Genomic DNA, 24,631 nt, shown 5'->3' with positions numbered 1-24,631 from the left:
CTCATGGTTCTGTAACTAGATCCCTTGAAGAATAAAAGCTGTTTTTTCTGTATAAAAAGAACAGGGACTTGTGTATTAATACATGTAGCTTCACTGAATACTACAAGCCAATGATCCTAAACTGGGTGTCAGCATAATTCTTTGCACAGTCAAAATTATCCAGCAAATATTGCACAAATTCAGAATCACATTTAATGTTGGATTGTGTTGTGGGTTTTGAAGTGCTTTATAACGTATTCTTGGCTGAAAGTCCAGACAATTATTAGCCTGTTGAATTACATTTGCCACTTTTCTGCCACTTGACTAAACCATTAGTGTCATCCTTTAGTCAACAGCCATCTTCTTCACTATCAACTACCTGGCCAAGTTTCATGAAATCTGTAAATTTCCCAATCATGCTTCCTACATTTAAATTGAAATCATTAATGTATATCACAGACAGCAAGGTACCCAACTCTGAGCTCTGTGGAACACCACTGGAAACTGCTTTCCATTTGCAAAAGCATCCGTCAATGATTACACTTTGTTACTTTTGAGTTGTCAGACCAAACCTGAAAGTTGTCGAGGCCTTGCTGCATATTGATATGGACTGCATTACAATCTGAGGTATTGTGTACGATGTCGGACATAATGTAATTGTTAACTAACATCCACATTTTGACTTTATGGATGGTCATTGATGAAGCACCTAAGATGGTTTTGACTAGGATACCACCCAGAGGAATTCCTGCAGAGATATCCGGGGGTTGAGATGATTACCCTCCAACAACCACAGCCATTTTCCTTTGTTCCAGGTATAACTCTAGCCAGCAGAGAGCTTTCCCCCGAGAAAACTATTGAGCCTAGTTTTGCTTGGACAACTTTCACTCCATTCTCAGCCAAATGGTGCATTGCTGTCCAAGAACAGTCATTGTCACCTCCCCTCTGGTACTCAGCTCTTTTGTCCATGTTTGGACCAAGGCTGAAATGAGGTCAGGAGCTGACTGGGCCTTTAGATACTCAATCTGAGTATCAGTATGCAGGTTTTTGCTGAGCAGATGCCGCTTGATAGCACTGTCAAAAACTTCATTCATCACTTGTTTTCTTGAGATCATGTGGGAGAATCCTAAGTCTTCTATATGAACAATCAATAGTAAAAGGGTTAGAATAATGCTACCAGTGTAGGTTCAATTCTGCAGAGGCTGAGGTTACCATGAAGGACTCTCCTTTTCAATCTCTCCCCTCACCTGAGACAGAGTGACCTTTAGATTAAATCAACACAATTCATCTCTTTTTAATCAAAGACCTGCCCTCTGGGTCAATAGGATTATGGCAACATTACCTCTTAGCAAAAGGCTGGTAAAAGCACAGGGTATGACCAGTTAGATCAAAACAGGGTCTGAAGGACCTGGAGGTAAGAGGCATGATTGAGGTGATAAATAAATACTTCACATTTATCTTTATCAAAGAGGTGATACTTCCTAGGAAATGGAAACAAAGGAGGAAGTGCTTTCACTAGATGGGTCCAGAATTGATAAGCAGGAAGTGTTGAATAACCAGTTGCTTAAAGTTGATAAGATATTGGGACTGGATGAGTTGCAGCCATGGATATTGAAGGAAGTAAGAGTTGAAATAGCAGTATTTCGTAGACTTGGGATGATTGCAGTGCACTATTTAATTGCAGACATTATGCCCTTATCTAAAAAGGGCTGTAAGGATAAGTGCAGCAATTACAGACCAGTCAGTTTAACTTTACAGGTGGGAAGGCACACAATTATTCAAGATATTAGGAATAGAGACATGAGAAAGGTAGGTTGTTTTGGAAAAGCCGGCATGGATTTCTGAAAGGAAAACCATGTTTACCTAACTTGTTCATGTTTTTTGAAGAGCTAACAGAAAACACTGATGAGGGTAGTGCTGTTGTTGTGGAACTTCAAAAGACTTTCAATGAAGTGTCATGCACGACTTGTGAAAAAAATGATAGTTCATGGAATAAAAGGGACAATAGCAACATGGATATAAAATTGGCTGAGTATAAGAATCAGAGAGTAAGTCCAAGGATGTTTTTCAAACTGAAGCAGGGTTTGGAGTGAAGTTTCCCCGTGGTTGTGTTACAACTCAGGGTAAACCTCCTTTGTTAATTTTAAACCAGCAACACAGAAAAGATTTATCCTGTGCAGTAATCTGAGAAAATTCAAGAGGCCAAGAGCTATTTGAAGTAAAAAGTAACAACTTTATTTTTACTAGTACATCAGAGAATAATTAACGAACAACTATTTACAACCTCTTCCTCTAACCTATCGTTTATTTTCCCTTCCATAATACTTGTCCGATAAAATCCCCAATTAAGATTTACCAAAATTCAAATTTCAAAACCAGGCAGCAGTCAAATCTTCCTTTTGTATCTTTCTCTGTAGATTTTCTTCTTCTTCAGATTTCTCTTTCACTAGTCGCTGATAGATAAACGTACCTTTAAGAGTGCTAATTTTATGGGCAGTCTGCAGATGTTGGTGGCTTGGCAGTTCTGTCTCAACTGTTCACATTTTCCCGGTCTTATACCCCCAGAGCATTTTCTTCAACAGGTCTATCAAGGCGTCGTTCATGAGGTGGTGGTCTTCTGACTGGCCTCCTTTCATCAAGTTTCCCTTCACCTTGAGACTGCGGCTGCTTCGACTTCCTGCCAACCCTTCTCTCACCTTTTCTCGAGGCCATGGGAGCGTGGGACACATCTTTTTCTGTCGCTGGATGTTATGGGCACCTTCCTGTCCTTCTGAGATTCCTTCTTGGACTGCTGTTGGTGGTATGGCAACTCTCTCTTAACTGTTCACATTTTCCCAGTCTTACACCCCCAAAGCATTTTCTGCTCTTGAAATTTGAATTTTGGTAAATCTTAATCAGGGGTTTTATTGGACTAGCATTATAGAAGGGAAAATAAACGATAGGTTTGGGGAAGGACTTGTAAATAGTTGTTAGTTAGTTGTTCTCTGTTATACTAGTAAAAATAAAGTTGTTACTTTTTACTCTAAATAGTTCTTGGCCTCTCGAAGTTTCACAGATTACTGCACGGAATAACTCTTTTCTGTGTTGCAGGTTTAAAATTAACAGAAGTGGGTTTACCCCGTGTTGTAACAGTTGGTATTGGCACCGTTGCTTTTTTTAAGCCTTGTTAATAATCTAGATTTGGTGCAGAGGGAGCAACTTCAGAGTCTGCACATGATACAAAATGTGGAACTTGTAAACTGTGATGTGGACAGTGAAGAACACCAAAAAGACATTGACAAGTTGGTGGAATGGGCAATCAAGTGACAGATGATGATGAGGTGTGAGATGATACATTTCCACAAGAAAACCATGGACAGTCAATATAAAATAGGCCTATAGTACTTAAGGGAGTGCAACAGCAGAGGAACCTAAGTTATATATGTGAATAGATCATTGAAGGTGGTATGATAGATAGGGAACACCAGTTGATAAAGCACATACAATGCCCTGTGCTTTATTAATAGGGCCATAGAATACAAGAGCAAGGAGTCTATCCTGAAATTATACAAGATACTTGTTAGGCCTTGACTGGAATATGGTGTACAGCTCTGGGCACCAAGCTGTGGGAAGGATGATATGAAGACAGTGCAGAATGATTCCAGAAATAGAAACTTTGATTTATGAGGACAGATTTCAGATTTTGAGGCCATTCCCTTGGAGAGAAAGATAAGAGGAAATATGATAGAAGTTTTCAAAGTCATAAGAGGTCTGGATAGAGTAAATAGGGAGAAACTATTCTTGCTTGTTGAAGGATTGAGAAGAAAAGGACGCAGATTTAAAGTGATTGCAAATGTAGCAGATGTGACATAAGCAAAAACTTTTTCACGCAATTAGCTATTCAGGTGTAGAATGTACTGCCAAGAAGTGTGAAAGAGGCAGCTTCAATTGAGAGATTCAAAGCATTGGCATTGGATGATTATTTGAAAAGAAACAATGTGCAATGATTTGAGAAAAGAGCAGGTACATTACACTAAATTGTGGTGTTCATTGGAGAATCAGTTCAAACATTATGGGCTGAATGGTTTACTTCTTCGTTTCTGTGAATTTTTTCACCCAGTTGTGAATGATGAGAATTACTTAACCAAAGGGTCCTGGATGAATCAGGAGTGTATTTAATGATAAGGTTAACAGATTTTTGCTCACTCAGAGAATAAAGGGATGTGGGTTTTGGGCAGGAAAATGGAGTTGAGGCAGAAGATCAGCCATGACCATAATCAATCTTGGAGCAGGCTAGATGGACCATTTGGTCTCTTCCTGCTCCTCTTTAAGTTAAATGAAACCAATTTCAAATTTGTAGAATATAATTTTTTACACTACAATAAAAACATTTTTTATGAGGTATGATTTGGCATTTCAGTATCTAACATCAACCCATATGTACATCTTTGCTCTTCATAAAGTGTTTAATGAGGAAACTTCTGACCCCAGCTTGTTGCGTGTATCTATCCCCTTGACTTCAACATTGTTGTTCCCTTAATATCTCCAACTTCTCTCCTTTAGCAAAAATCCACCTCTTTGAATAAGATTTTGGTCACAGCTGCTGATATCTCCAAATTTCCCAGGTTTGGGGAAAGTTTCATTAGATTGGGAAAGAGTGAATGTAAATCCTTTCCTTTAAAAAGAAGAGAGACAGAAATCAGGCAGAATTTTCCCAGGCCCTGAATGATGTGGGCTGATGTGAGAAATTTGGGACAATTATGTGGAGAGTCCCAGCAAGGCCTTTCTCGATGTCGGGAGCAACAAGTCGCATTTTCAATCTTCCAGACGTGAGATGAAATTCTTGCTAGTGAGCAATGAGAAACCTGTTAACACGAATTATTGATCATTATCACTTTCATTATCACTTAATCTCACTTTATTAATCTGCAGGTTGATATTCTATTGTTCAACAGATGCAAAGAATATCCCAAGAATTTCCAGTATGAAACTCAGAGCAGGATCTTGGCATGTCCAGCTCACCACTTGCTCCTCCTAACCTCCATCGTGGACACCTGGTACCACATTTTAGAGCAGTGTCCACATGCACTTCCCTTCCTGATTTGATATGACTTATTTATTATCACAGGTTTTTTGTTATTGAATTGTATGTCATCACCACTCTCCAACGCCATCTTAAAACACAGGAAAATAAGCCAAAACACAGAATATAAAGGAACAAAATAAAGACATGAAGAAACTATGTTCAACTTTGCAGTTCTTCTTGCTAAGTGCTCTGCCATGGGTAATAGATCTGGTGGCCAGGCATGAGCCCCCTTCACTGTGCTGCTGCCATCTGTCCTCCACCAACGCCCTTGTCACCATGAGTCCTCATTGGACCTCGCCAGTGCAGATGTCACTGATTCCACTGGGTACCACACTGGTCCAAACTTGACTCTGCCACCACAAGGGTCCACTTCAGGCCCATCTTGCTGATGCAGCCAGTACTGGTATTATCAGGTCTGATACTGGGCCCAAACTCACCTCCATCTCCATGAATCAGACACTCGCCTCCAATGCTGCTGCCACGAGTCCGTTACCAATGCCATCGCCACAGCCATGCTCGTCAAGAAGAGTTAAGTAAAATAAAAGATATAAAATATTTAAAACATGACAAAAAGAAAAACAAATGAATTGTAAAGAAAAGCAGTCAGAGCAGATGACCCCTGGGCTCAGAAATCCTACTCCATCACCATCTTACTGGATCTAAACCAATCTAAAGAAAGGCACTGTACCAGAAGTTTTGATTCTGCTTTCTCTCCACAGATGTTACTAGGCCTGCAGAGTTTTCCCAGTCATTTCTGTTTCTGTTTGCACTTGTGAAAGGAAGTTCATGTTTATCCAGTTTATTAGAGTTATTTGAAGAAGTATAGTGCTGATAATAAAGGGGAACCAGTGGATGTTCTGTACTTAGATTTCCATAATGCATTTGATAAGGCTCCACTTCAAAGATGGTTGTAGAAAATAAAAACTGACAGTGCAGGGAGAAACATATTGACATTCATAGATGATTAACTAGTTAACAGGAAACAGACAGTAGGCACAAATGGGTCATTTTTTGGTTGTGAAAATGTAATGAGTGTTGTGCCACAGGGATAAGTTCTGAGACCTCAACTTTTTAAAATTTAAGTAAATTTCATGGACAAAGGCACTAACAGGGTGATTGTTAAATTTGCTGATGACACAAAGACAGGTCTGAATGTAAGTTATGAAGAGGACATAAGGAGACAACAAAGGATTATAGGTATGTTCAGTGAATGGATAAAGATGTGGCAAATGGAATATGCTGTAGGAAAATATCAAGCATTCATTTTGGCAGGGAGGATAAAAAAGAAGCATTTTATCGAAATGTTGAAAGATTACAGAGCTCTAAGATGTAAAAGATGTTCTAGTACATGAGTTGTAAATGGTTAGTATGCAGATACAGCAAGTAATTAGCAAACTAATAGAATGTTATTTATTACGGGGAGTAAATTAAAAGAAAGTCAGGAAGTTATGCTTCATTTTTTACAAAGCTTTGGTAAGACTGCACACAAAAGTTCTGAGAGGTCATGAGAGTAGGTATGGAGAGGATGTTTCCTCTGGTGGACAAAATAAGAACAAGAGGTCATTGTTTTCAAAAAATAAAGAGATCATCCATTTAAGACAGAGATTAGCAAAACATTTTTCTCATGGAATGCTTTTCCTCAAAAGATATTGGATGCAGAGTCTTTGATTTTTTTTAGGCAGAAGGAGACAAATTCTTGATAAATATGAGTTTGTAGCATCACTGGGATAAGGCATGAATGTGAAGGAATGACTTATTGAAAAGCGGAGGAGGCTCAAGATGCTCAGGGGCTGAGTAGTTGACTCCTACTCCTAATTCATATGCTATCATGTTCATATTTTCCTTCAGGTTTTTATTAAGCCCTTAGGAGTGCCTTTCTATTTTAAAGGTCTTATACAAAGGCAATTTGACATAATAGTACTTCTCCAAAATTGACAGAGTAGCTCAAGACCTAATATTAAAGACAGAAGTAACCAGCTGATTATCTGTTTTTAACATTTATTGCCATGAGACGATAGTTTATAATGTGTACAGATAGACTCTTTTGCTAACCTTTCCTGTATCTGTCTCACCTGAGTAATCTCATTTAAAATAGCTTTAAAACATGTAACCTTGCAATAGCTGCCTTGACAGTGGAAAACATTGGAAGCAAGGACTGACATTGAGATGTTTCCATTTTATTAAACCAATAATATACTTAACATATATTATTTATGTCAATAAATGCTACAGGCTTAGGAAACAATGTTTCCATTCAGATAAGGTCCATTAGCCACTCAAATTTTACTCTTTGTGATATGGATGGCCCTTTGGATGAAATTGCAACCATACCATTCAGACTCAAAATGCAGAACTCAGTAAATCTCATTATACTTTTAGAACTGAAACAAACATAAATGAATTGAAAAGAGCATTGCAGTTTTATGAGATTACATCATTGTATTTTATTGTGCCACTAGGGGGCCAGCAGACCAGAACTCTTCTATATTTTATTAATACAGTAATATCATCATGTTGTCTGATGAAACAAATTGAAAAATCAAAGTAATAAAATTACAGTTTGAACAATACAAAGCTGGATGAAATAAAAGGTTCTCCAAAAGTATAGATTTAATGAAAAACCATTCTTGGTTTCTAATGTTGTAAATCACACTATTACTACATCTGTATTCAAACTTTACAATGATAACCTGGATTGACATGTTTGAACACCAGCTTGTTCAATATTTAATGTCAATGGGTTGTGAAATAGGTAACTGTTCCAAATCCTTCAGCATACTTGACAGATGTAGTTATTAACAGTCTCAAGTCAGAATCTTCCTGGCCTTGTTGAAGGCAGCTTTGGAGGCCATGTGGCCTGGAAAAAGAATAAGGAAACTCCATCAAGGTGACACCCAATCATGACCCAGAGGTTCCAGAGAAAGAGTTATTATGTTCCTTGGAGAGAGGCAGCCACGTGATCTAATTAAGGCACTGTATTCTTTGCTGACTGGCCTTCTCCAATAGTAGACTAGGGAGCCTGGAGTCTGTGAACTTGAAGAAGGTGGCTTTTTAACTACAGGTGGGCAAGACATCAAAGCATCTTCCCCACTCCTCAATGATGGATCTGTATCCTCAGATGTAATCATTTCAGTGGAATGGTGGTCTTTATGTACTAATGATTCTTTTTGAGCCTTTTAAAAAGTATTTTGTGGCCTCCAATTTTGATGCACTCTTTCGCTAACCTATCTGCCTCAAGATTGCCTATTTTGCCCAGGGTGATTGCTGGAGCTTAATGCTACATGCCCGCTTACTAAGCTGCCCGTGTGGCAGTCCTGGAGACAGACTCTTGGTTGACTACTTCCATACATTTGTCACCATGTTGTGAACAGCACACCTCATTGAGGTTGATACCTTCAATTATTTTCTACATTGGTAAAATTCTATCCTGGTTACCATGGAATCAATCCATATCCAATACCATCCAACAGTAAATAAATATTCCAACAGAAAGTATATTGATGGGACTGGTCAATTGGTAAGTATTGCAGATTGCCTGGCCTTTAACTTCCTATTTTCCTTTTATTATGATACCAGAGCTTTAATGGTGAAATAATAACATCAGGATGTACAAACTTTGCAGTTCTTTGAGTTTCAAAGGCTGAAAGGTAAGTCTTCAAAATGATAAAGGAGACACAAAAGGCAACCTATTTCCTTGGGAGCGACTTAATGTTATAAACATGAAGTCATGGAGTAATTTTTCACACTTCTGTACCTAATCGGTTGTGGATGTCAGTCAATTGAAAACTTGCAGCTTGTGTTTGATAGTTTATTTTGTTACGTTAGAGCATCAAGAGAAATGGAAGAAAAATGTGTAAGTGGAATAGAGGTAAAGCTATCCATCAAATAAAAGTGCAGCAGATTTGAGGGACTGGATCACCTACAGTTGTTTCTACAAAGCTGTCAAAAAGAAGACTAAAAATCACAAAACACCAGGTTATAGTCCAACAGGTTTAATTGGAAGCACACTAGCTTTCGGAGTGACGCTCCTTCATCAGGTGATCACCTTCATCACCTGATGAAGGAGCGTCACTCCGAAAGCTAGTGTGCTTCCAATTAAACCTGTTGGACTATAACCTGGTGTGTGACTTTTAACTTTGTCCACCCCAGTCCAACACTGGCTCCTCCACATCAAAAAAAAGACAAACATTTATATCTCTTGCACAGTCATCAAAGCAGTTCACCAATTAAATATTTTTAATGTGAATTACTATCTATTGTAGGAAACACAACAGTCACTATGCTGTGGGAACTTGCTATGTGCAATATGACAATGACTGGGACACCTGTGGTAATTCTGTCTCCTCTTTGTAAGTTTTGTATCCCCCTGAGAGAGCATCTGGGGCTCCAATTTCATGTTTTATCTGTCAGACTGCCAGGGCACTGTAACAGCTGAAGAACAAACAAGCTGGCGAAAAGCAAGCAAGAGAGAAATTATTGGGGTTTACCAGTTTATGTACTCGATACAGTTCTCATTTTTTTCACTCTGACTTCTTGAGCCACGTTACTTTCTAGATCATACCACTGATTTAGATTAGATTAAATTACTTACAGAGTGGAAACAGGCCCTTCAGCCCAACAAGTCCACACAGACCCGCCGGGGTGCAACCCACCCATAATCTAACACCACGGGCAATTTAGCATAGCCAATTCACCTGACCCACACATCTTTTGGAGGACTGTGGGAGGAAACCCACACAGACACGGGGAGAACGTGCAAACTCCACACAGTCAGTTGCCTGAGGCGGGAATTGAACCCGGGTCTCTGGCGCTGTGAGGCAGCAGTGCTAACCACTGTGCCACCGTGCCGTCCCTTCAACTGTCCAGGCTTGAAGCTCTAGAATTCTCTCCCTAAATCTCAATGCATTGTAGTTTTCTTAAAGCTGCTCTTACAAACCTACATCTGTGACCAAACTTCTGGTCACCTGTCTTTGGACTGAACCTTATAATATTTTGATTAAATATTAATTTTGGTCAAGCTTTACCGAGGGTTTCTTTCCATAAGGCCTAGAGAGATTTTTTTTTGTTATATTGTCACAAACTGCCTTACGAATGACCAAATACATATCAATGGCACCCATCTCATCCAATGCTAGCTTGATTCTACCATCTTGCCGTAACTGGAAGAACTCAGCACCCACCCCAGATTTCGAGGCACCAGTGCTATCTTTAAATCCTGGCCAAACACCCAACCAAGATCTGGCATTGCAGAGTTGTCCTTCACTGGCAATGTACTAGGACAGCAGCCCCAAACACACACTGTTCACGACACTTTCCTCATTCTTTTGTGGGACATGGACTTTTTTGGCTGGACATCTGCCCATCTCTTATTGCCCTTGAGAAGGTGGTGGTGAGCTACCTTCTCAAACCACCACAATCACTGTGTGTAAGTCAACCCACGATGTCCTTAAGGAGGTGCTGTCAAGGCATTGTGGAGGTGCTGTCTAAGGTGACTTAAAGTGAGATAAGATGTTGCATAACAAGTTTATGTGATTTGGAATGCAATGACTCATACAGCATAGAAACAGATCCCTCAATCCAACCAGTCCATGCTGAACATAATCCCAAACTATACTAATCCCATCTACCTGCTTCTGGCCTATATCCCTCCAAACCTTTCATATTCATGTATCCATCCAAATGTCTTTTAAATGTTGTATTTGTACCCACACCCACCACTTCTTTAGGAAGTTCATTCCACACATGAATGACACTCTGTGCAAAAAATTGTCACTTACGTCTTTTTATTAATCTCTCTCCTCTCACCTTAAAAATGTGCCACCAATCTCGAATTTCCCATTTTCAGAAAAAGACAACAATCATCAACTCTCCCTATACCTCTCATTATTTCATAAACTTCTACCAGGTCACCTCTCAACCCCCTATGCTCCAGTGAGGAAAGTCCCAGCCTTTTCAGCCTGTCCTTATAACTCAAACCTTTCATACCCAGCAACATCCTGGTAAGTCTCTTCTGAACCCTCTCTGACTTGATAATATCCTTGCTCTAACTGGGCAACCAGAACTGGACACAGTGTTCCAGAAGAGGCCTCACCAATGTTCTATACAATCTCATGATTACATCCTAACTCCTAAACTCAAAGGACTGAGAAATGAAGACAAGTATTCCAGATGTGTTTTTAATCATCCTTTTTATATGTGACATAAACTTTAAAGAAGTATGTACCTGCAACCTGTTCTACAGCACTACCCAAGGCCCTACCATTAATTGTATAAGCCTTATCCTTGTCTGTTGTACCAAAATGCAATACCTCACATGTATCCAGATTGAACTCTATCTGCCATTTTTCAGCCCATTGACCCATTTGATCAAGATCACCTTGTAATCTTAGAAAATCTTCTTCACTGTCTACGATGCCACCAATTTTGGTGTCATCTACAACCTTACTAACCATGCATAGAACATAGAACATAGAACATAGAAGGATACAGCGCAGTACAGGCCCTTCGGCCCTCGATGTTGCGCCGACCGAATCCTACCTAACCTATACTAGCCCAATAACTTCCAAATGCCTATCCAATGCCCGCTTAAATGACCATAAAGAAGGAGAGTTCACCACTGATACGGGCAGGGCATTCCATGAACTCACAACCCGCTGTGTGAAGAATCTACCCCTAACATCTGTCCTATACCTACCACCCCTTAATTTAAAGCTATGTCCCCTAGTAACACCTGACTCCATTAGCGGTAAAAGGTTCTTAGTATCTACCCTATCTAAACCCCTAATCATCTTATACACTTCTATCAGATCTCCCCTAAACCTTCTCTTCTCCAATGAGAACAGCCCCAAGTGCCTCAGCCTTTCCTCATAAGATTTTCCTACCATTCCAGGCAACATCCTGGTAAACCTCCTCTGCACTCGTTCTAAAGCTTCCACATCCTTCCTATAGTATGGCGACCAAAACTGCACACAATACTCCAGATGAGGCCGCACCAGAGTCTTATACAACTGCAACATGACCTCAGGACTCCGGAACTCAATTCCTCTGCCAATAAAGCCCAGTACACCATATGCCTTCCTCACAGCACTATTTACCTGGGTGGCAACTTTCAGAGATCTGTGTACATGGACACCAAGATCCCTCTGCTCATCCACACTACCAAGTAGCCTACCATTAGCCCAGTAATCCATCATCTTGTTATTCCTACCAAAGTGAACGACTTCGCACTTAGCTACATTGAATTCCATTTGCCACATTTCCGCCCAGCTCTGCAACTTATCTATATCCCGCTGTAACCTACCACTTCCTTCCTCACTATCCACAACTCCACCGACTTTTGTGTCATCCGCAAACTTGCTTACCCAGCTTTCAAGTCCTTCCTCTAGATCATTTATAAAGATAACAAAAAGCAATGGTCCCAAAACAGATCCTTGTGGTAAAATGCCTTCTATATTCTCATCCAAACCATTTATGTAAATGACAAACAGGAGAGGACCCAGAACAATTCCTACGGAATATTGCTGGTCACAGGCTTGCAGTCCGAAAAGCAGCCCTCCACCTTTACTGTCTGTCTCCTACCATTAAACCAGTTATGTATCTAATTGGCAAGCTCACCTTGAATCCCACCTGACCTAATTTTACTAATTAATCTACCATGCGTAACCTTGTCAAAGGCTTTACTAAAATCCAAATAAACAATGACATTCAAATGGAAAATTAATAAGGACTTGGATTGGAAGATTGTACAGGACTCAGAAAAGGAGCAAGAAACTAAGATTAGCTCTTTCAACAACTTGGCAAAGGCATGATTAGTCTTTTGGCCTCTTTCTGTGTACTATCATTCTATAACTGTATGATGGACAAAACAAGAGCAGGGCAGTACACATTGGTGTTTAGAAGTGTTCAAATCTTCAAGGTGAACTCAAAAATTCTTCAATTAGTAAGCCAGTTAATTAATAAACAATCTTACAGTTCCATTACACGTACAAGTTTCTTTTAGGTAGAATGACACACAAAGACTAAAAAGGGCACAATACCAGTGCCTCCATTAAGAATGTGAGGTATAAACCATCACTCCAATTGCACAACGTCTTTTCCTGAAGTATGTAAATCTGTGCTTCACAGATACTTAAACTAAATGTGTGTCTTTAATCTCTAATACTGATATTGTATGGAGAATGTACTTGTTTAATATTTAGAAAAATGCAAAACCACAAAGTAGGAATTTTTTTGCTAATGGAGGATGATCATCAATGCAGCGATGGTAATAGTTGCAGTAGAGTGAAGAATGTGTTCAACTGTTACAGGGGGTCTCTGATTTGCGAATGCTCAGACTTACAAACGCTCATATTTACGAACGCAATCCCATCCAGGGATGTAATTTTAAAGACCTGACATACGAACATTTCCTGTACTTAGAACGGTTGCTTTACATTGTCCTGCATTATGTTCTGATTTGTGTACAAATCAACTTGTGAATAAACTCCAGCATGGGACCTATCCACAACTTGGGACTGTCTGTATATGTAGTAATTTAGTAGGATATATGTAAAACAAAAATACAGAATCGAGACTCTCGATGTCATATATTTTCAATTAAAGAAGTTTGTCTTTCTTTCTTTCGTGAAGTACTCAAGGTTTAAAGAAACACAGTTTTAAAATACAGCTGGAATAATTTATAACCAGCAGGGTGGAATCTTGACGGTGGTCAGAGATTATTACAGATCTTGCACTGAGAGTTTGAAACTGTCAAACTCAAGCTAATATACTGAATGTTTTTAGCTTAGCCTATTGATTTTTAGCTTCAGGCATGTAATTCAGCAGCAACAGGCAGTTGACTGGTTCTGGAGAAGGTAATTAGCTCTTCTGCAAATCAAATATTATGATGATACTTTTTTCAGGCATATTTGCTAAAGTCAATGTACCTTCTAAAAGTTACATTACTATTGGAGTTTGATGGTGAAAACTGCACTTAGGTTCACCGGGGTAGCAGTTCAAAGAAGTGGGGAAAATAAATGTTTACATTCCAGAACACCCTTTCTCAAATTGAGTCAGATATCTCTTGGCATGAGATGGGTTTGTTAATGTTTCACCTCTTAACTTAGCCCAATGCCCCAGCTATCTAAAAGGCTGTGTGGTTTCCACAAAGATTTCAAGTGCTTGTCTCTACGCAGAAGAGTAGTCTGATCTGTATTGGAAATGAGGATTCTGACTCAAATCAAGTGATTTGGTCCCTAGATAGAACAAAAACCGATGGAAAATGGAGATCTAAATTATAGCTTTAAATTAAGGGGTGGTAGGTATAGGACTGATGTTAGGAATAGATTCTTTACTCAGCGAGCCGTGAGTTCATGGAATGCCCTGCCAGTAACAGTGGTGGACTCTACCTCTTTATGGGCATTTAAACGGGCTTGGATATGGAGGAAAGTGGGCTAGTGTGGGTTAGATGGGCTTGGATCGGCGCAACATCGAGGGCCGAAGGGCCTGTACTCCGCTGTGTTTTTCTATGTTCTATGTTCTATGTTCTAAAACAAAAACAAAACTTGCAGGGGAAACCCAGCTGCTTTGGCAGCATCTGTGGGGAGAAAACCAAGTTGACATTTCGAGTCCTGTGGCTCTTCATCAGATGTCAGAGTTCTGATGAAGAGTCACTGAGTTGAAACTAAACACCTGTTTTCTCCCCACTGAACATTTGGCCATGTGGCTATAAATTCTGGGAATTCCGCAGCAAGTAACTCATCACCCAACTCCCAAGGCCCATCCACCATCGAAAAGCCTTAAGTCAGGAATGTCACGGAATAGTTTCCACTTGCCTCAATGAATGCAGCACCACCAGGTCAAACCAGTCAACTTTACAGACTTCCCATTAGCCACCTTAAACATTCACTCCCCCAAAACAACAGTGGCTGCAGTGTGTGTCATCCACATGATGTACAGCAAAAACTAACCAAGGATTCATTAACAGCAGCTTTCAAGCCTCCACTCCCTGCTAACCAGAAGGATAAAGGCAGCTGGGAACACCAGCACCTCAAAGTTCCCACACCATCCTGATTTAGAACTGTATCACTGCCCTGACACTGTAGTTAGGTGGTGAACTGCCTTCTTGAAACGCTGCAGTACATTTGGCAAAACTAGGCCCATAATGCTGTTAGGGAGGGAGTTCCAGGATTTTGACCTAGAGACACTGAACTAATGGCAATATATTTCCTAGTCTGAGTGGTGAGTGGCCTGGAGGAGAACTTGAAGATATAGATAGATTAGATATAGATTACTTACAGTGTGGAAACAGGCCCTTCAGCCCAACAAGACCACACCGACCCGTCGAAGCGCAACCCACCCATACCCCTACCTTTACCCCTTCACCTAACACTACAGGCAATTTAGCATGGCCAATTCACATTTTTGGACTGTGGGAGGAAACCGGAGCACCCGGAGGAAACCGAAGCACCCGGAGGAAACCCATGCAGACACAGGGAGAATGTGCAAACTCCACACAGTCAGTCGCCTGAGTCGGGAATTGAACACAGGTCTCTGGCGCTGTGAGGCAGCAGTGCTAACCACTGTGCCACCATGTCGCCCACTTGCCACTGTGCGCCCACAAGGTGGTGAAGATGGTGGTGTTCCCATCTATCTGCTCCCATGTCATTCTAGCTGGTTGTGGTCTTTGGTTTGGAAGGTGCCGTTTAAGGTGCATTCCTTGATAAATTTCTACAGCATCTTGTAGACAATACACACTGCTGCTACTGAACATTGGTGATGGAGAGAGTGAATGTTTGTGGATGTGGCACCAATTAAGTGGGATTTTATGTCCTGGATGATGTTAAGCTTCTTGAGTGTTGTTAGAGCTGCCAACATCTCACTCCTGACTTGTATCCCATAGATGGTGGCCAGGCTTTGGGAAATCTGGAAGTGAATTACCCACTGCAAGATTCCTAAGCTCTGATCTGCTGTTGTGGCCACAGAACTTATATTGCTAGTCCAGTTCAGTTTATGGTCAATGGTAACCCCCCAGGATGCTTATAGTGAGGGATTTAGTGACGGTAATGCCATTGAATGTCAAGAGATGATGATTAGATTGTTTCTTGCTGGAGATGGCAATTGCCTAGCACTTGTGTTGAGCCAATGTTATTTGCCACTTTTCAACTCAAGCCTGGGCATTGTCTATGTCACCCTGCATTTGGATGTGGACTGCTTCAGCATCTGAGGAATCACAAATGATGCTGAACATTATGCAATCACCGGCAAACATCCTTACTTCTGACCTTATGAGGGTCATTGAAGTAGCTGAAGATGGCGGGGCCATCCATAGTACCCTGAGGAACTGTCTTGGAGCTGAGATGACTGACCTCCAATAACCACTTACCTTTGTGTTAGGTATGATTCCAAACAGTGGAGAGTTTTCTCCCTGATTTCCATTAATTCTAATTTTTCCAGGACTACCATATTTGTTCAATGTAGCCTTGATGTCTAGGACAGTCACTTACAACTTACTTTTGGATTTCATCTCTTTTGTTTATGTTTTGACCAAGGATGTAATGAGTTCAGGAACTGAGTGGCCCTGGTGTAACCCAAACTGAGCATCAGTGAGCAGGTTATTGCTGTGCAGGTGATGCCTGATAGCACTGTTGCTGACACCTTCCATCACTTTACTGATGATCGGAAGTAAACTAAGTGGACAATAATTGGCTGGGTTAGATTTAGCCTGTTTTTGGCTTACAGGACATACTTAGGCAATGTTCCACATTGTTGGTTAGATACCAGAGTTGAAAATGTGTTGCTGGAAAAGCGCAGCAGGTCAGGCAGCATCCAAGGAACAGGAGATTCGACGTTTTGGGCACAAGCCCTTCATCAGGAATGAGGAAAGTGTGTCCAACAGGCTAAGATAAAAGGTAGGGAGGAGGGACTTGGGGGAGGGGCGATGGAGATGCGATAGGTGGAAGGAGGTCAAGGTGAGGGTGATAGGCCGGAGTGGGGTGGGGGCGGAGAGGTTAGGAAGAGATTGCAGGTTAGGAGGGCGGTGCTGAGTTCGAGGGAATCGACTGAGACAAGGTGGGGAGAGGGGAAATGAGGAAACTGGAGAAATCTGAGTTCATCCCTTGTGGTTGGAGGGTTCCCAGGCGGAAGATGAGGCGCTCTTCCTCCAACCGTCGTGTTGTTATGTTACCAGAGTTGTATCTGTTCTGGAACAGGTTGGTGAGGGGTACAGCACATTCTGGAGAACAAGGTTTCAGAACTATTTCAGGTTGTTGTCAGGGCCCATAGCCTTTCCAGGATCCAGCATCACTAATGTTGCTTGAAATCAAATGGAGTGAATCATTGGCTGACAAATGACATCAGTGATGCTAAGGGCCTCTGGTTGAGGCCAAGATGGATCATCCACTTTGAAATTCTGGCTGAAGATTGTTGTGAGTTCTTCAGCCTTTTACACCGATGTGCTGGGCTCCCTCAATAATGAGGATGGCAATGTTTGTGGAGCCTTCGCCTCCTGTGAGTTGTTTAATTAACCACCATTCATGATTGGATGTGGCAGGATTGCAGAGCTTAGATCTGATCCATTTGATGTGAAATCATTTAGTTATGCCTATCACTTGTTGTTTGGTATTCAAGTAGTCCTATTTTGTAACTTCATCAGGCTGACTCATCATTTTTAGGTATGCTTGATGCTGTTCCTGGCACACCCTCCTGTATTCTCCATTAACTGCTGCAAGTCCTGATTTTAGTGGGTCGAGATTGAATATGCACCCTATAGGTGGCAAAAACACCAAACACACTGTATGATTTCTATGTAATTTTTTTCAGTGCCTCAAAAATCAAACACTTATGTTTCATCTGTCCCTCGATGCAATTAAAAAGTGAAAGTCAGGATCTTGAGGAAGGATTTTGTTTTTCTGTAGTAGGTGCTCTGATGTGATTTCTTTGAAGATACAAATGGTTTATTTTCCTCTAGTCAGTTATTTGTAGACCCTGTTTCATCAAAACAAATGGGTGTGCAGATGCCTAAGAGGGAAAATAAAATGAGCCAGCTTGAATTCCTTTGCAGGCCTGTTGCTACTTATCACTGCATTACCCTCCAATGCTATCCTGATTGTGATTAATTCAGTACACTCATGCATTCCCTAGTAGGTGAGATCCCGTGCGCAGGGTGAAAATTTTCTGACAGAATGTTATTATTATATGCATTATTCATCAGTACGTCATGTTCCCTAACTTATTCTTCCATTAGACTTATGGAACTCTTTTAGTGTGTAGCACACTGTTGTACTATCATGTTGTGACAAAGCATCACTATTAGAAAATAATACTCCTCTGCAACCTCTCCCCTTCAAAAAAACTGTACTAATGTTTACATATTTTAAACAATTCCACAAAATGAATAGCCTGATACACCAGACAAATAATAAGGGTATAATAGATGAATTTTTAAAAAGTGTGATTCAAGTCTCAAGAATGTTTTCATTTTCTGCCATTGTATCATGCTTGATGATATTTTCAGCATTAAAGCATTCCTTGGAGTGGCCTAACCCAGTTAGAGTGTTTTCATATCCCTCTAATAAAATTTTAAAGTGTTTTAATCAGTTCTAAGGTATGTGATTGACAGTTATATTCCTTTCCAAAATAGTGTAAGATTCCACACACTTACTGGCATCATTTTAATTTCTTATCACATGGTGCTTTCACATCCACTCAGTTCACTGGTTCCTCCCAGTCATGTGACATAAGTTGGACTTTTGAGTTGTAGCTACTCCCCTTTCTTCAAGTCTGCTTCAACTTCTCACAGTTCAATGCTGTGTTGCCTCTTCTCCTCTCTAATAGTTCAGTTTGTATCTTGTTACTAGTGAGGTGAAGAGAATTTGTATTCTGGGTAGTGTTTTTGTGGAAATGTTCATGGAGCTGTCATTATCACCAAACACAGGCTGTGCCTATCTGAGTTCCCTCTCACCTCAGGGACAGGATATGTACCTGCGGTTGGATCAGTCACAACGGCGATCTCCATACAAAATGAGCAGGATGATTGCAAGACAGCAGCTGGTGACTAGAATTCAGCATGGTATGTTTATTATATCAAAGAATTCAATGTTTACAGGTCAAGATAATTCAGTAGTCAGATCTTAACAGCAACCAATCATAAGACAAGTGCATACTTGTAATATTTTAAAAGGCAATATCTTTCCTGTAATATTTTTGTCCCACAGGTTCAGATCTTAATTTTAAAAATATTCAGGATAGTTGGTATTTGCCATATTTTTCCTCATAAATCCGTAAGAAGTTTTTCTTTTTGCTTACTGCTGTAACTGTGGTAAAGTGCTGTAACAGGTGTGTATTCATGATGTGTCACAGCCTTATGTGAAGCCAAAAGTAGAACAGCATGGTGACATTTTTCAATAAGGTTAGATTGGTTTAACATGTTTATAATTGTTTAAAGTCTCCAGTTGACCTTTTTGTTGATTCATGATATGATTACTTGTTTCTGAAAGTCATTTTAAAATGGTCATGCAATGACAAGCATGATAAACTACCACTGTTTTTAAATTTTAAGATCGGCCACTTCTGTTTCATTGGCTTGAAATAACAACTCATTAGCTAAAAACACTCAAATATGAACATGACATCATTGTGACAAAAATGATACACAGCTGTTCTCTCTCCTCATTGCCCAAACAAAAATAGTTTCCTGACACACTTCTTAAGTAGGCTCTGCCCCTTTTTATCAAAGTATTTAAATAGTTCCTCATTACTTGAAGTTATTCTTTCGAAACAGAATATTAACTAGTTGAGTCATCACCTGTGTACCTTGTTAAGTTGGATTGCTTAGCAACATTGTTTAATCTTTTACTGCAGCTCTCAAACCAACAATTTTAATCATCCTGTAGGCTGGTTGACTGTTCAATGAAAATTCCATCCAGTCTCATCTTGTGATCACTTATTTTGCTTTGTCAGTTATCTATAAATGATATAATTGGAAATTCTTTTGCAAAACCTTTTGGACATTTTGCCAACCTCTGCTTTTTCCAACTAAGGAAAGATCATTTCGTGGATATTTTATTCCAGAACAACTTTTTTTTTCTCATTCACTGATGTTTACACTACTACCTTTCCCTTCAGGCTTCTGTGGCAGTATCTAATGCAGTGTGACCTTTCCAAAGTAATTTTGGTAGAATGTTTTACAAAAGTAAACACAAACAGAATTTTAATACAGGGCCACTATTGCTATCGATGTCATCAGTAACAACATCTTGAATGTCCATTCACAAATATCAACATGATTCTCCTGCCATTTTCAGAACAGCTTTGAAACATGGCAAACAAATCATTCATTAAACAAAATCTATCCATAGAATTACTTCCCCCAGCCTGAAAAATGGCTGGTTATTGGAGAGCAGCAATTGTTTTGTAGTTTTAATGTTCGTTGATCAAAAAAAATTTTTGGTTGTGTTGACTCCACCAGTAGGCCTGTGATCACAAATGCAAATAACATCAATAAATCAGGAAATGCATTTGATCTGCATCAGGGAAATGTTGACAAAACAAGGACAGCGCCAGTTGCACAGTATAGATAATATTTGGAATGTTCTGGAGATAATTGTTATCAGTTTTGGCAGGGATCCCCTGTTACATATTTAACCATTACCAACAAGTTCAGAATGTTGTTTGCACTATTCCTGGTCAAGTTCATGGCCAGTTAAAACAAAAGTTGTCTTGTCTGCCTGAACTTGTTTGAGTGCTGTTTCATAGTATTGTCCATTTTGAGAAGCGCCTGCAGTTCTTTCAGTTTTTAAATAATTTAGGCACTTGGCTCTTGTGCCTCAATGGGTAGTGTCAGTACCTTTGATCCAGGAGGCCTGAATTCAAGTCCCAACGTGACTCTTCTGTACAGGTGATTGAAAAGAAATTGCATTAGTTGCATGCAAAATAATTAATTTAGGCATTCCGAGTTTTTGTGGAGAGTTGTGGTGTCTCTAACTCTGAACCAAGAAACTTGGGTTCATGTTGAACCGGCTTGAGAAATGTGTAATAATAATATCTCTGAACAGGTTGACTTAGAAAATATCTTCATATAGGCATTTGTATGGTCCAGAAGGCCACAGCTCCTTAGCTACCCATTGATATTAATTGTGCAGAGACGAGTCAATTCTGACAAATGTTCTTTTAAACAAAAGTGATAATTTCTTTATATTGGATAAATGGGTTAATTCCAGTCCCATTTTGTTTCAGGCAATAAAGTTCAACTGTGTACATATAAATTGTTTTGTATTTGATTAAATCAAAGTAGAACGTAATATTTAAACAAAATTAGGACTGACATTGATTACAGAGAATTTATTTAACAAAGACCACCCTGAACAATATTTGTGGTTATTTATGCGCAAGTATAGCTCAAGAGGCAATTGGTGAACTAATTAATTCTGTTTTCCCATCTCAAATATCAACCAAGTCCTAAAATTTGAATCTGGTAAATGACCTTATACAGTAACTGTAATTTGGTAGGATGTGTGAAAATAAATTATGACCTGCCTCCCTCAGCAATACAGTAAAGAGGAGGCATTTTCCTGACTTGGCAGTACCAGTGGGGAGCATTTGCTACTGTTGCTGTTGGAGAAATGTTTATTGTGCATAATTATGAACCTCTCAATTCATAATTGGAAAATTGGGCATAGGGTGCCCCTCAATTTATATTATGATTGTTATCCAATTTCTTTTAGAAAATTGTTACTGAATCTGCTTCTATCAAAATTTCTGGCAGTGAATTACACAGTCATCACTCGCCCCAATGTTAGCGCAATAGAAGATATTAAGACTTCCATTTCATCACAATTTAGAATCTTGCTTTTGTTTGTGACTTGTTACTGTCAGTCATGTGAGCTTTGGGGAATCACAAAGAACAAGGATCAGAACAAAATCTAGTTCTTCAGCTTTGCATTTAAACGTGTATTGTAATGCCAGTCAGCTGTGTTTCATGTGGCTTTGTGCTATGCTTTGCTGTACTGTTGTTCTGATGCATAACTGGAGTGCCTCAATTCCATTCATCTAGAGATGAAATCATTTGAGTTTAATTTGTTAAATGTCAAAATAAAGTTTGGTCTATGTCTGTATTCTATTAAAATATGATTAGATCACTTGGCCAGTGAATTGTAATGTAAAATAGTTAAAACAATATGTTGTTGCTCCTGTTGATGGTTAACATAACTCCATCATTAATGACAAATAGCTTAGTTAAAGGAGCTTTGATAGAAATTATTCAGGTACTTCTTGCTTCGTAATAAAATAAGCATGCATCGGATCAGGGTCTCCGAGTTACTGAATGGATTTCCAAGTGGTGCATTGTGCTACACTTTGAATAAGGCATCTTGTGTTTTGGAAATGAAGGGGAATATCCTGTAACACCCAACAGGAAAAGCAGCTTATAGACTTTTGAGCATATCCTACAACAACCCTGTGACTTGTGTTCCCAGCGTTTTGACAATTAGTGGTTTTGGTATTATTCAATCAACTTTGAATGTAACTCACAGATAAATCAATTTTCAAAAAATAAAAGCAAGGTTATTTATTTGTAGTGCGAAATTTCTATTATTGCAAATGTATTTTGACATATTTGCATTAACTTGAAATAAATTAGCGCAAAGCTCCATTCTTTCAGCTGCTGGCAATGTAACGTGTTCTAGTGCATGACCTGGTAGCAGTTATGAATTGGGAGTGGCCTTTAAAGCACAGGGTGTCCCTGGCTTATTTAGGGGAACGTCTTGTCATTTATAGCCTAGCTTTTTTGCCGCGTGCTTTTTACAGCATTGGTTTAAATTTGAGTGATATTTACATTTTATATCCATGTAATACAGGGAATGGTATTTACAGCATGTATTATTGTGATTGTTTCTGAATGATATTTGCAAGCACAGGTTATCCAGAAAATTTTGATAGTGTTTATAGTAGCAGTTTTCAATGTTTTCAGGGAATGGTAATTGCATTGCAGATTCTCGGTTGTTGGAAATTGAATAACAATTTTGTTCATTTTGTTTGTACATTAACTGGCTGAGATAAAATATTAATGACCTTTCAACATGTTTAAAGTTCTCATAAGTAGATTTGTTTTTACAATGTGGATTTTCTAACTGTTAGAAAAAGATCAGAAAGTTTCAGTTAAATTTCTTCAGACTTTTGTAGCAGAGGTAATATGAGGGAAATTACTGTAAATGTGTTGATGAGAATGATCAGAACTATAGAATACTCGAGGAAGTTGGAATATGTTCCAATAATTGGATTGAGTCAAATTAATAGATGTGTTAACCAGCCTAATAACAGACTGGGGCAATACTATCTGTAAACTCACATCTGAATGTGACAAATATAGTAGAATAATACCACCAATAAATTTAAGTTGGCTTATCAACAAAAATAGTTCAGAATTTATGTTTATCATCTTTTGGAGCATACACAGATTGGAAAAACATTCATCTGAATGACCTGTTATGAGAGTGGTGAAGGCAGGGAAAATGAGTGATAATGACAAAACCAAAACCCTGCAGATGCTGGAAATAAGAGCAAAACTGAGCAAACTCAGAAAAAAACTCAGCAAGTTGGACAGCATCTGCAGACAGAGAGTTAATATTTCATCAGAGCATAACAAAATTGCATAGATGATTGAGGGATATCAACTTAAAGGGTTATGAGGATAGGACGAACCAGAAGGAGAACTAATGTGGATTCAGTAAGCCAAATGGGCTCCTCTTTGTTATAATGATGCTGCGGTTCAATTTTGAGCCAATTTCAGCTCCTAATTTTCGTTGTTCTACCATTGGCTGCCAAGGCCCAAACTTCCTGAATTCCCAATCTAAAGTTGTCCCCCTCATTACTCATTTGAGGAGTGCTTTCAAACATTTATGGCTTGATGTCAAATTTTATTTGATAATACTCCTCTCAAGCACCTTGAGATATTTTGCTACATTCAAGGCATTCTGTAGTGCAATTTGGCTGTTCCATTCAGGTTTGTTTAATTCTAAGCTTGCTGTTTTAGAAAGGAGCTACAATGCAGTAGTATTCAATTGAGGCAATGATGGTCTCAAGAGGAACAATCCTACGTTCTTTAGGGAATGTAAGCCCTATTGACTGCCCCACTGGCACTTAACCAGGTAGGACAGGTGTTCCATGGGATTGGGGACCCTGGTGATGGGCATCTTACCACCAAGAGCTGCCACCTTCTCTAAATCATTGGTAGTGCCATTAGGGAGACAATGGCTACTGCTGGTAATGTAGCTACCGTGTCCCAAGATGGCCACAAATTACTGAAGGAGGGAGATCACTGGAGAGCATATATAAACAGCATTCAGCTCTCAGCAAGCTCACATTCCTTCCACCATCCTGTGCTGGATTTCTTGATCAGACACTGCAGTGACTTTGAAAGAAAAACACCCCTTTCCCTCTCTCTTTTGCCCCCACCCCTAGCTTCCCCAAAAACCCACAATTAGCTTAAACAGAGTTTGCTCTTCATGGCAGGTTGCCTATTCACGAATGGGTGAATACCAGATGCATTGGAATGAGTTGGCATTAATTAACCAGAAAAGGGCCTCATTGGGCTAAAGGATTATCCACCAGTTG

At 39.6% G+C, this 24,631-nt stretch overlaps 1 protein-coding gene across 2 annotated transcripts in view; it reads left to right on the top strand.

Moving 5' to 3' along the window:
* Nucleotides 1-24,631, top strand: part of stard13b (StAR related lipid transfer domain containing 13b) — a 195,210-nt gene that overhangs the window by 25,097 nt on the left and 145,482 nt on the right. Inside the window, exon 1 of one of the 2 annotated variants that reach the window (XM_060826138.1) lies at nucleotides 18,923-19,091. The exons of the other annotated variant lie outside the window; for it this stretch is intronic. Coding sequence (XP_060682121.1) covers nucleotides 18,923-19,091 — 169 coding nt within the window. Of the gene's footprint in view, nucleotides 1-18,922; nucleotides 19,092-24,631 lie in introns of those variants that run through there. 2 annotated transcript variants of the gene reach the window in all.

Source organism: Hemiscyllium ocellatum, chromosome 6, assembly GCF_020745735.1.
Source record: "Hemiscyllium ocellatum isolate sHemOce1 chromosome 6, sHemOce1.pat.X.cur, whole genome shotgun sequence".
NCBI classification, from domain to species: domain Eukaryota; kingdom Metazoa; phylum Chordata; class Chondrichthyes; order Orectolobiformes; family Hemiscylliidae; genus Hemiscyllium; species Hemiscyllium ocellatum.
This window is presented reverse-complemented; position numbering and strand designations above follow the sequence as displayed.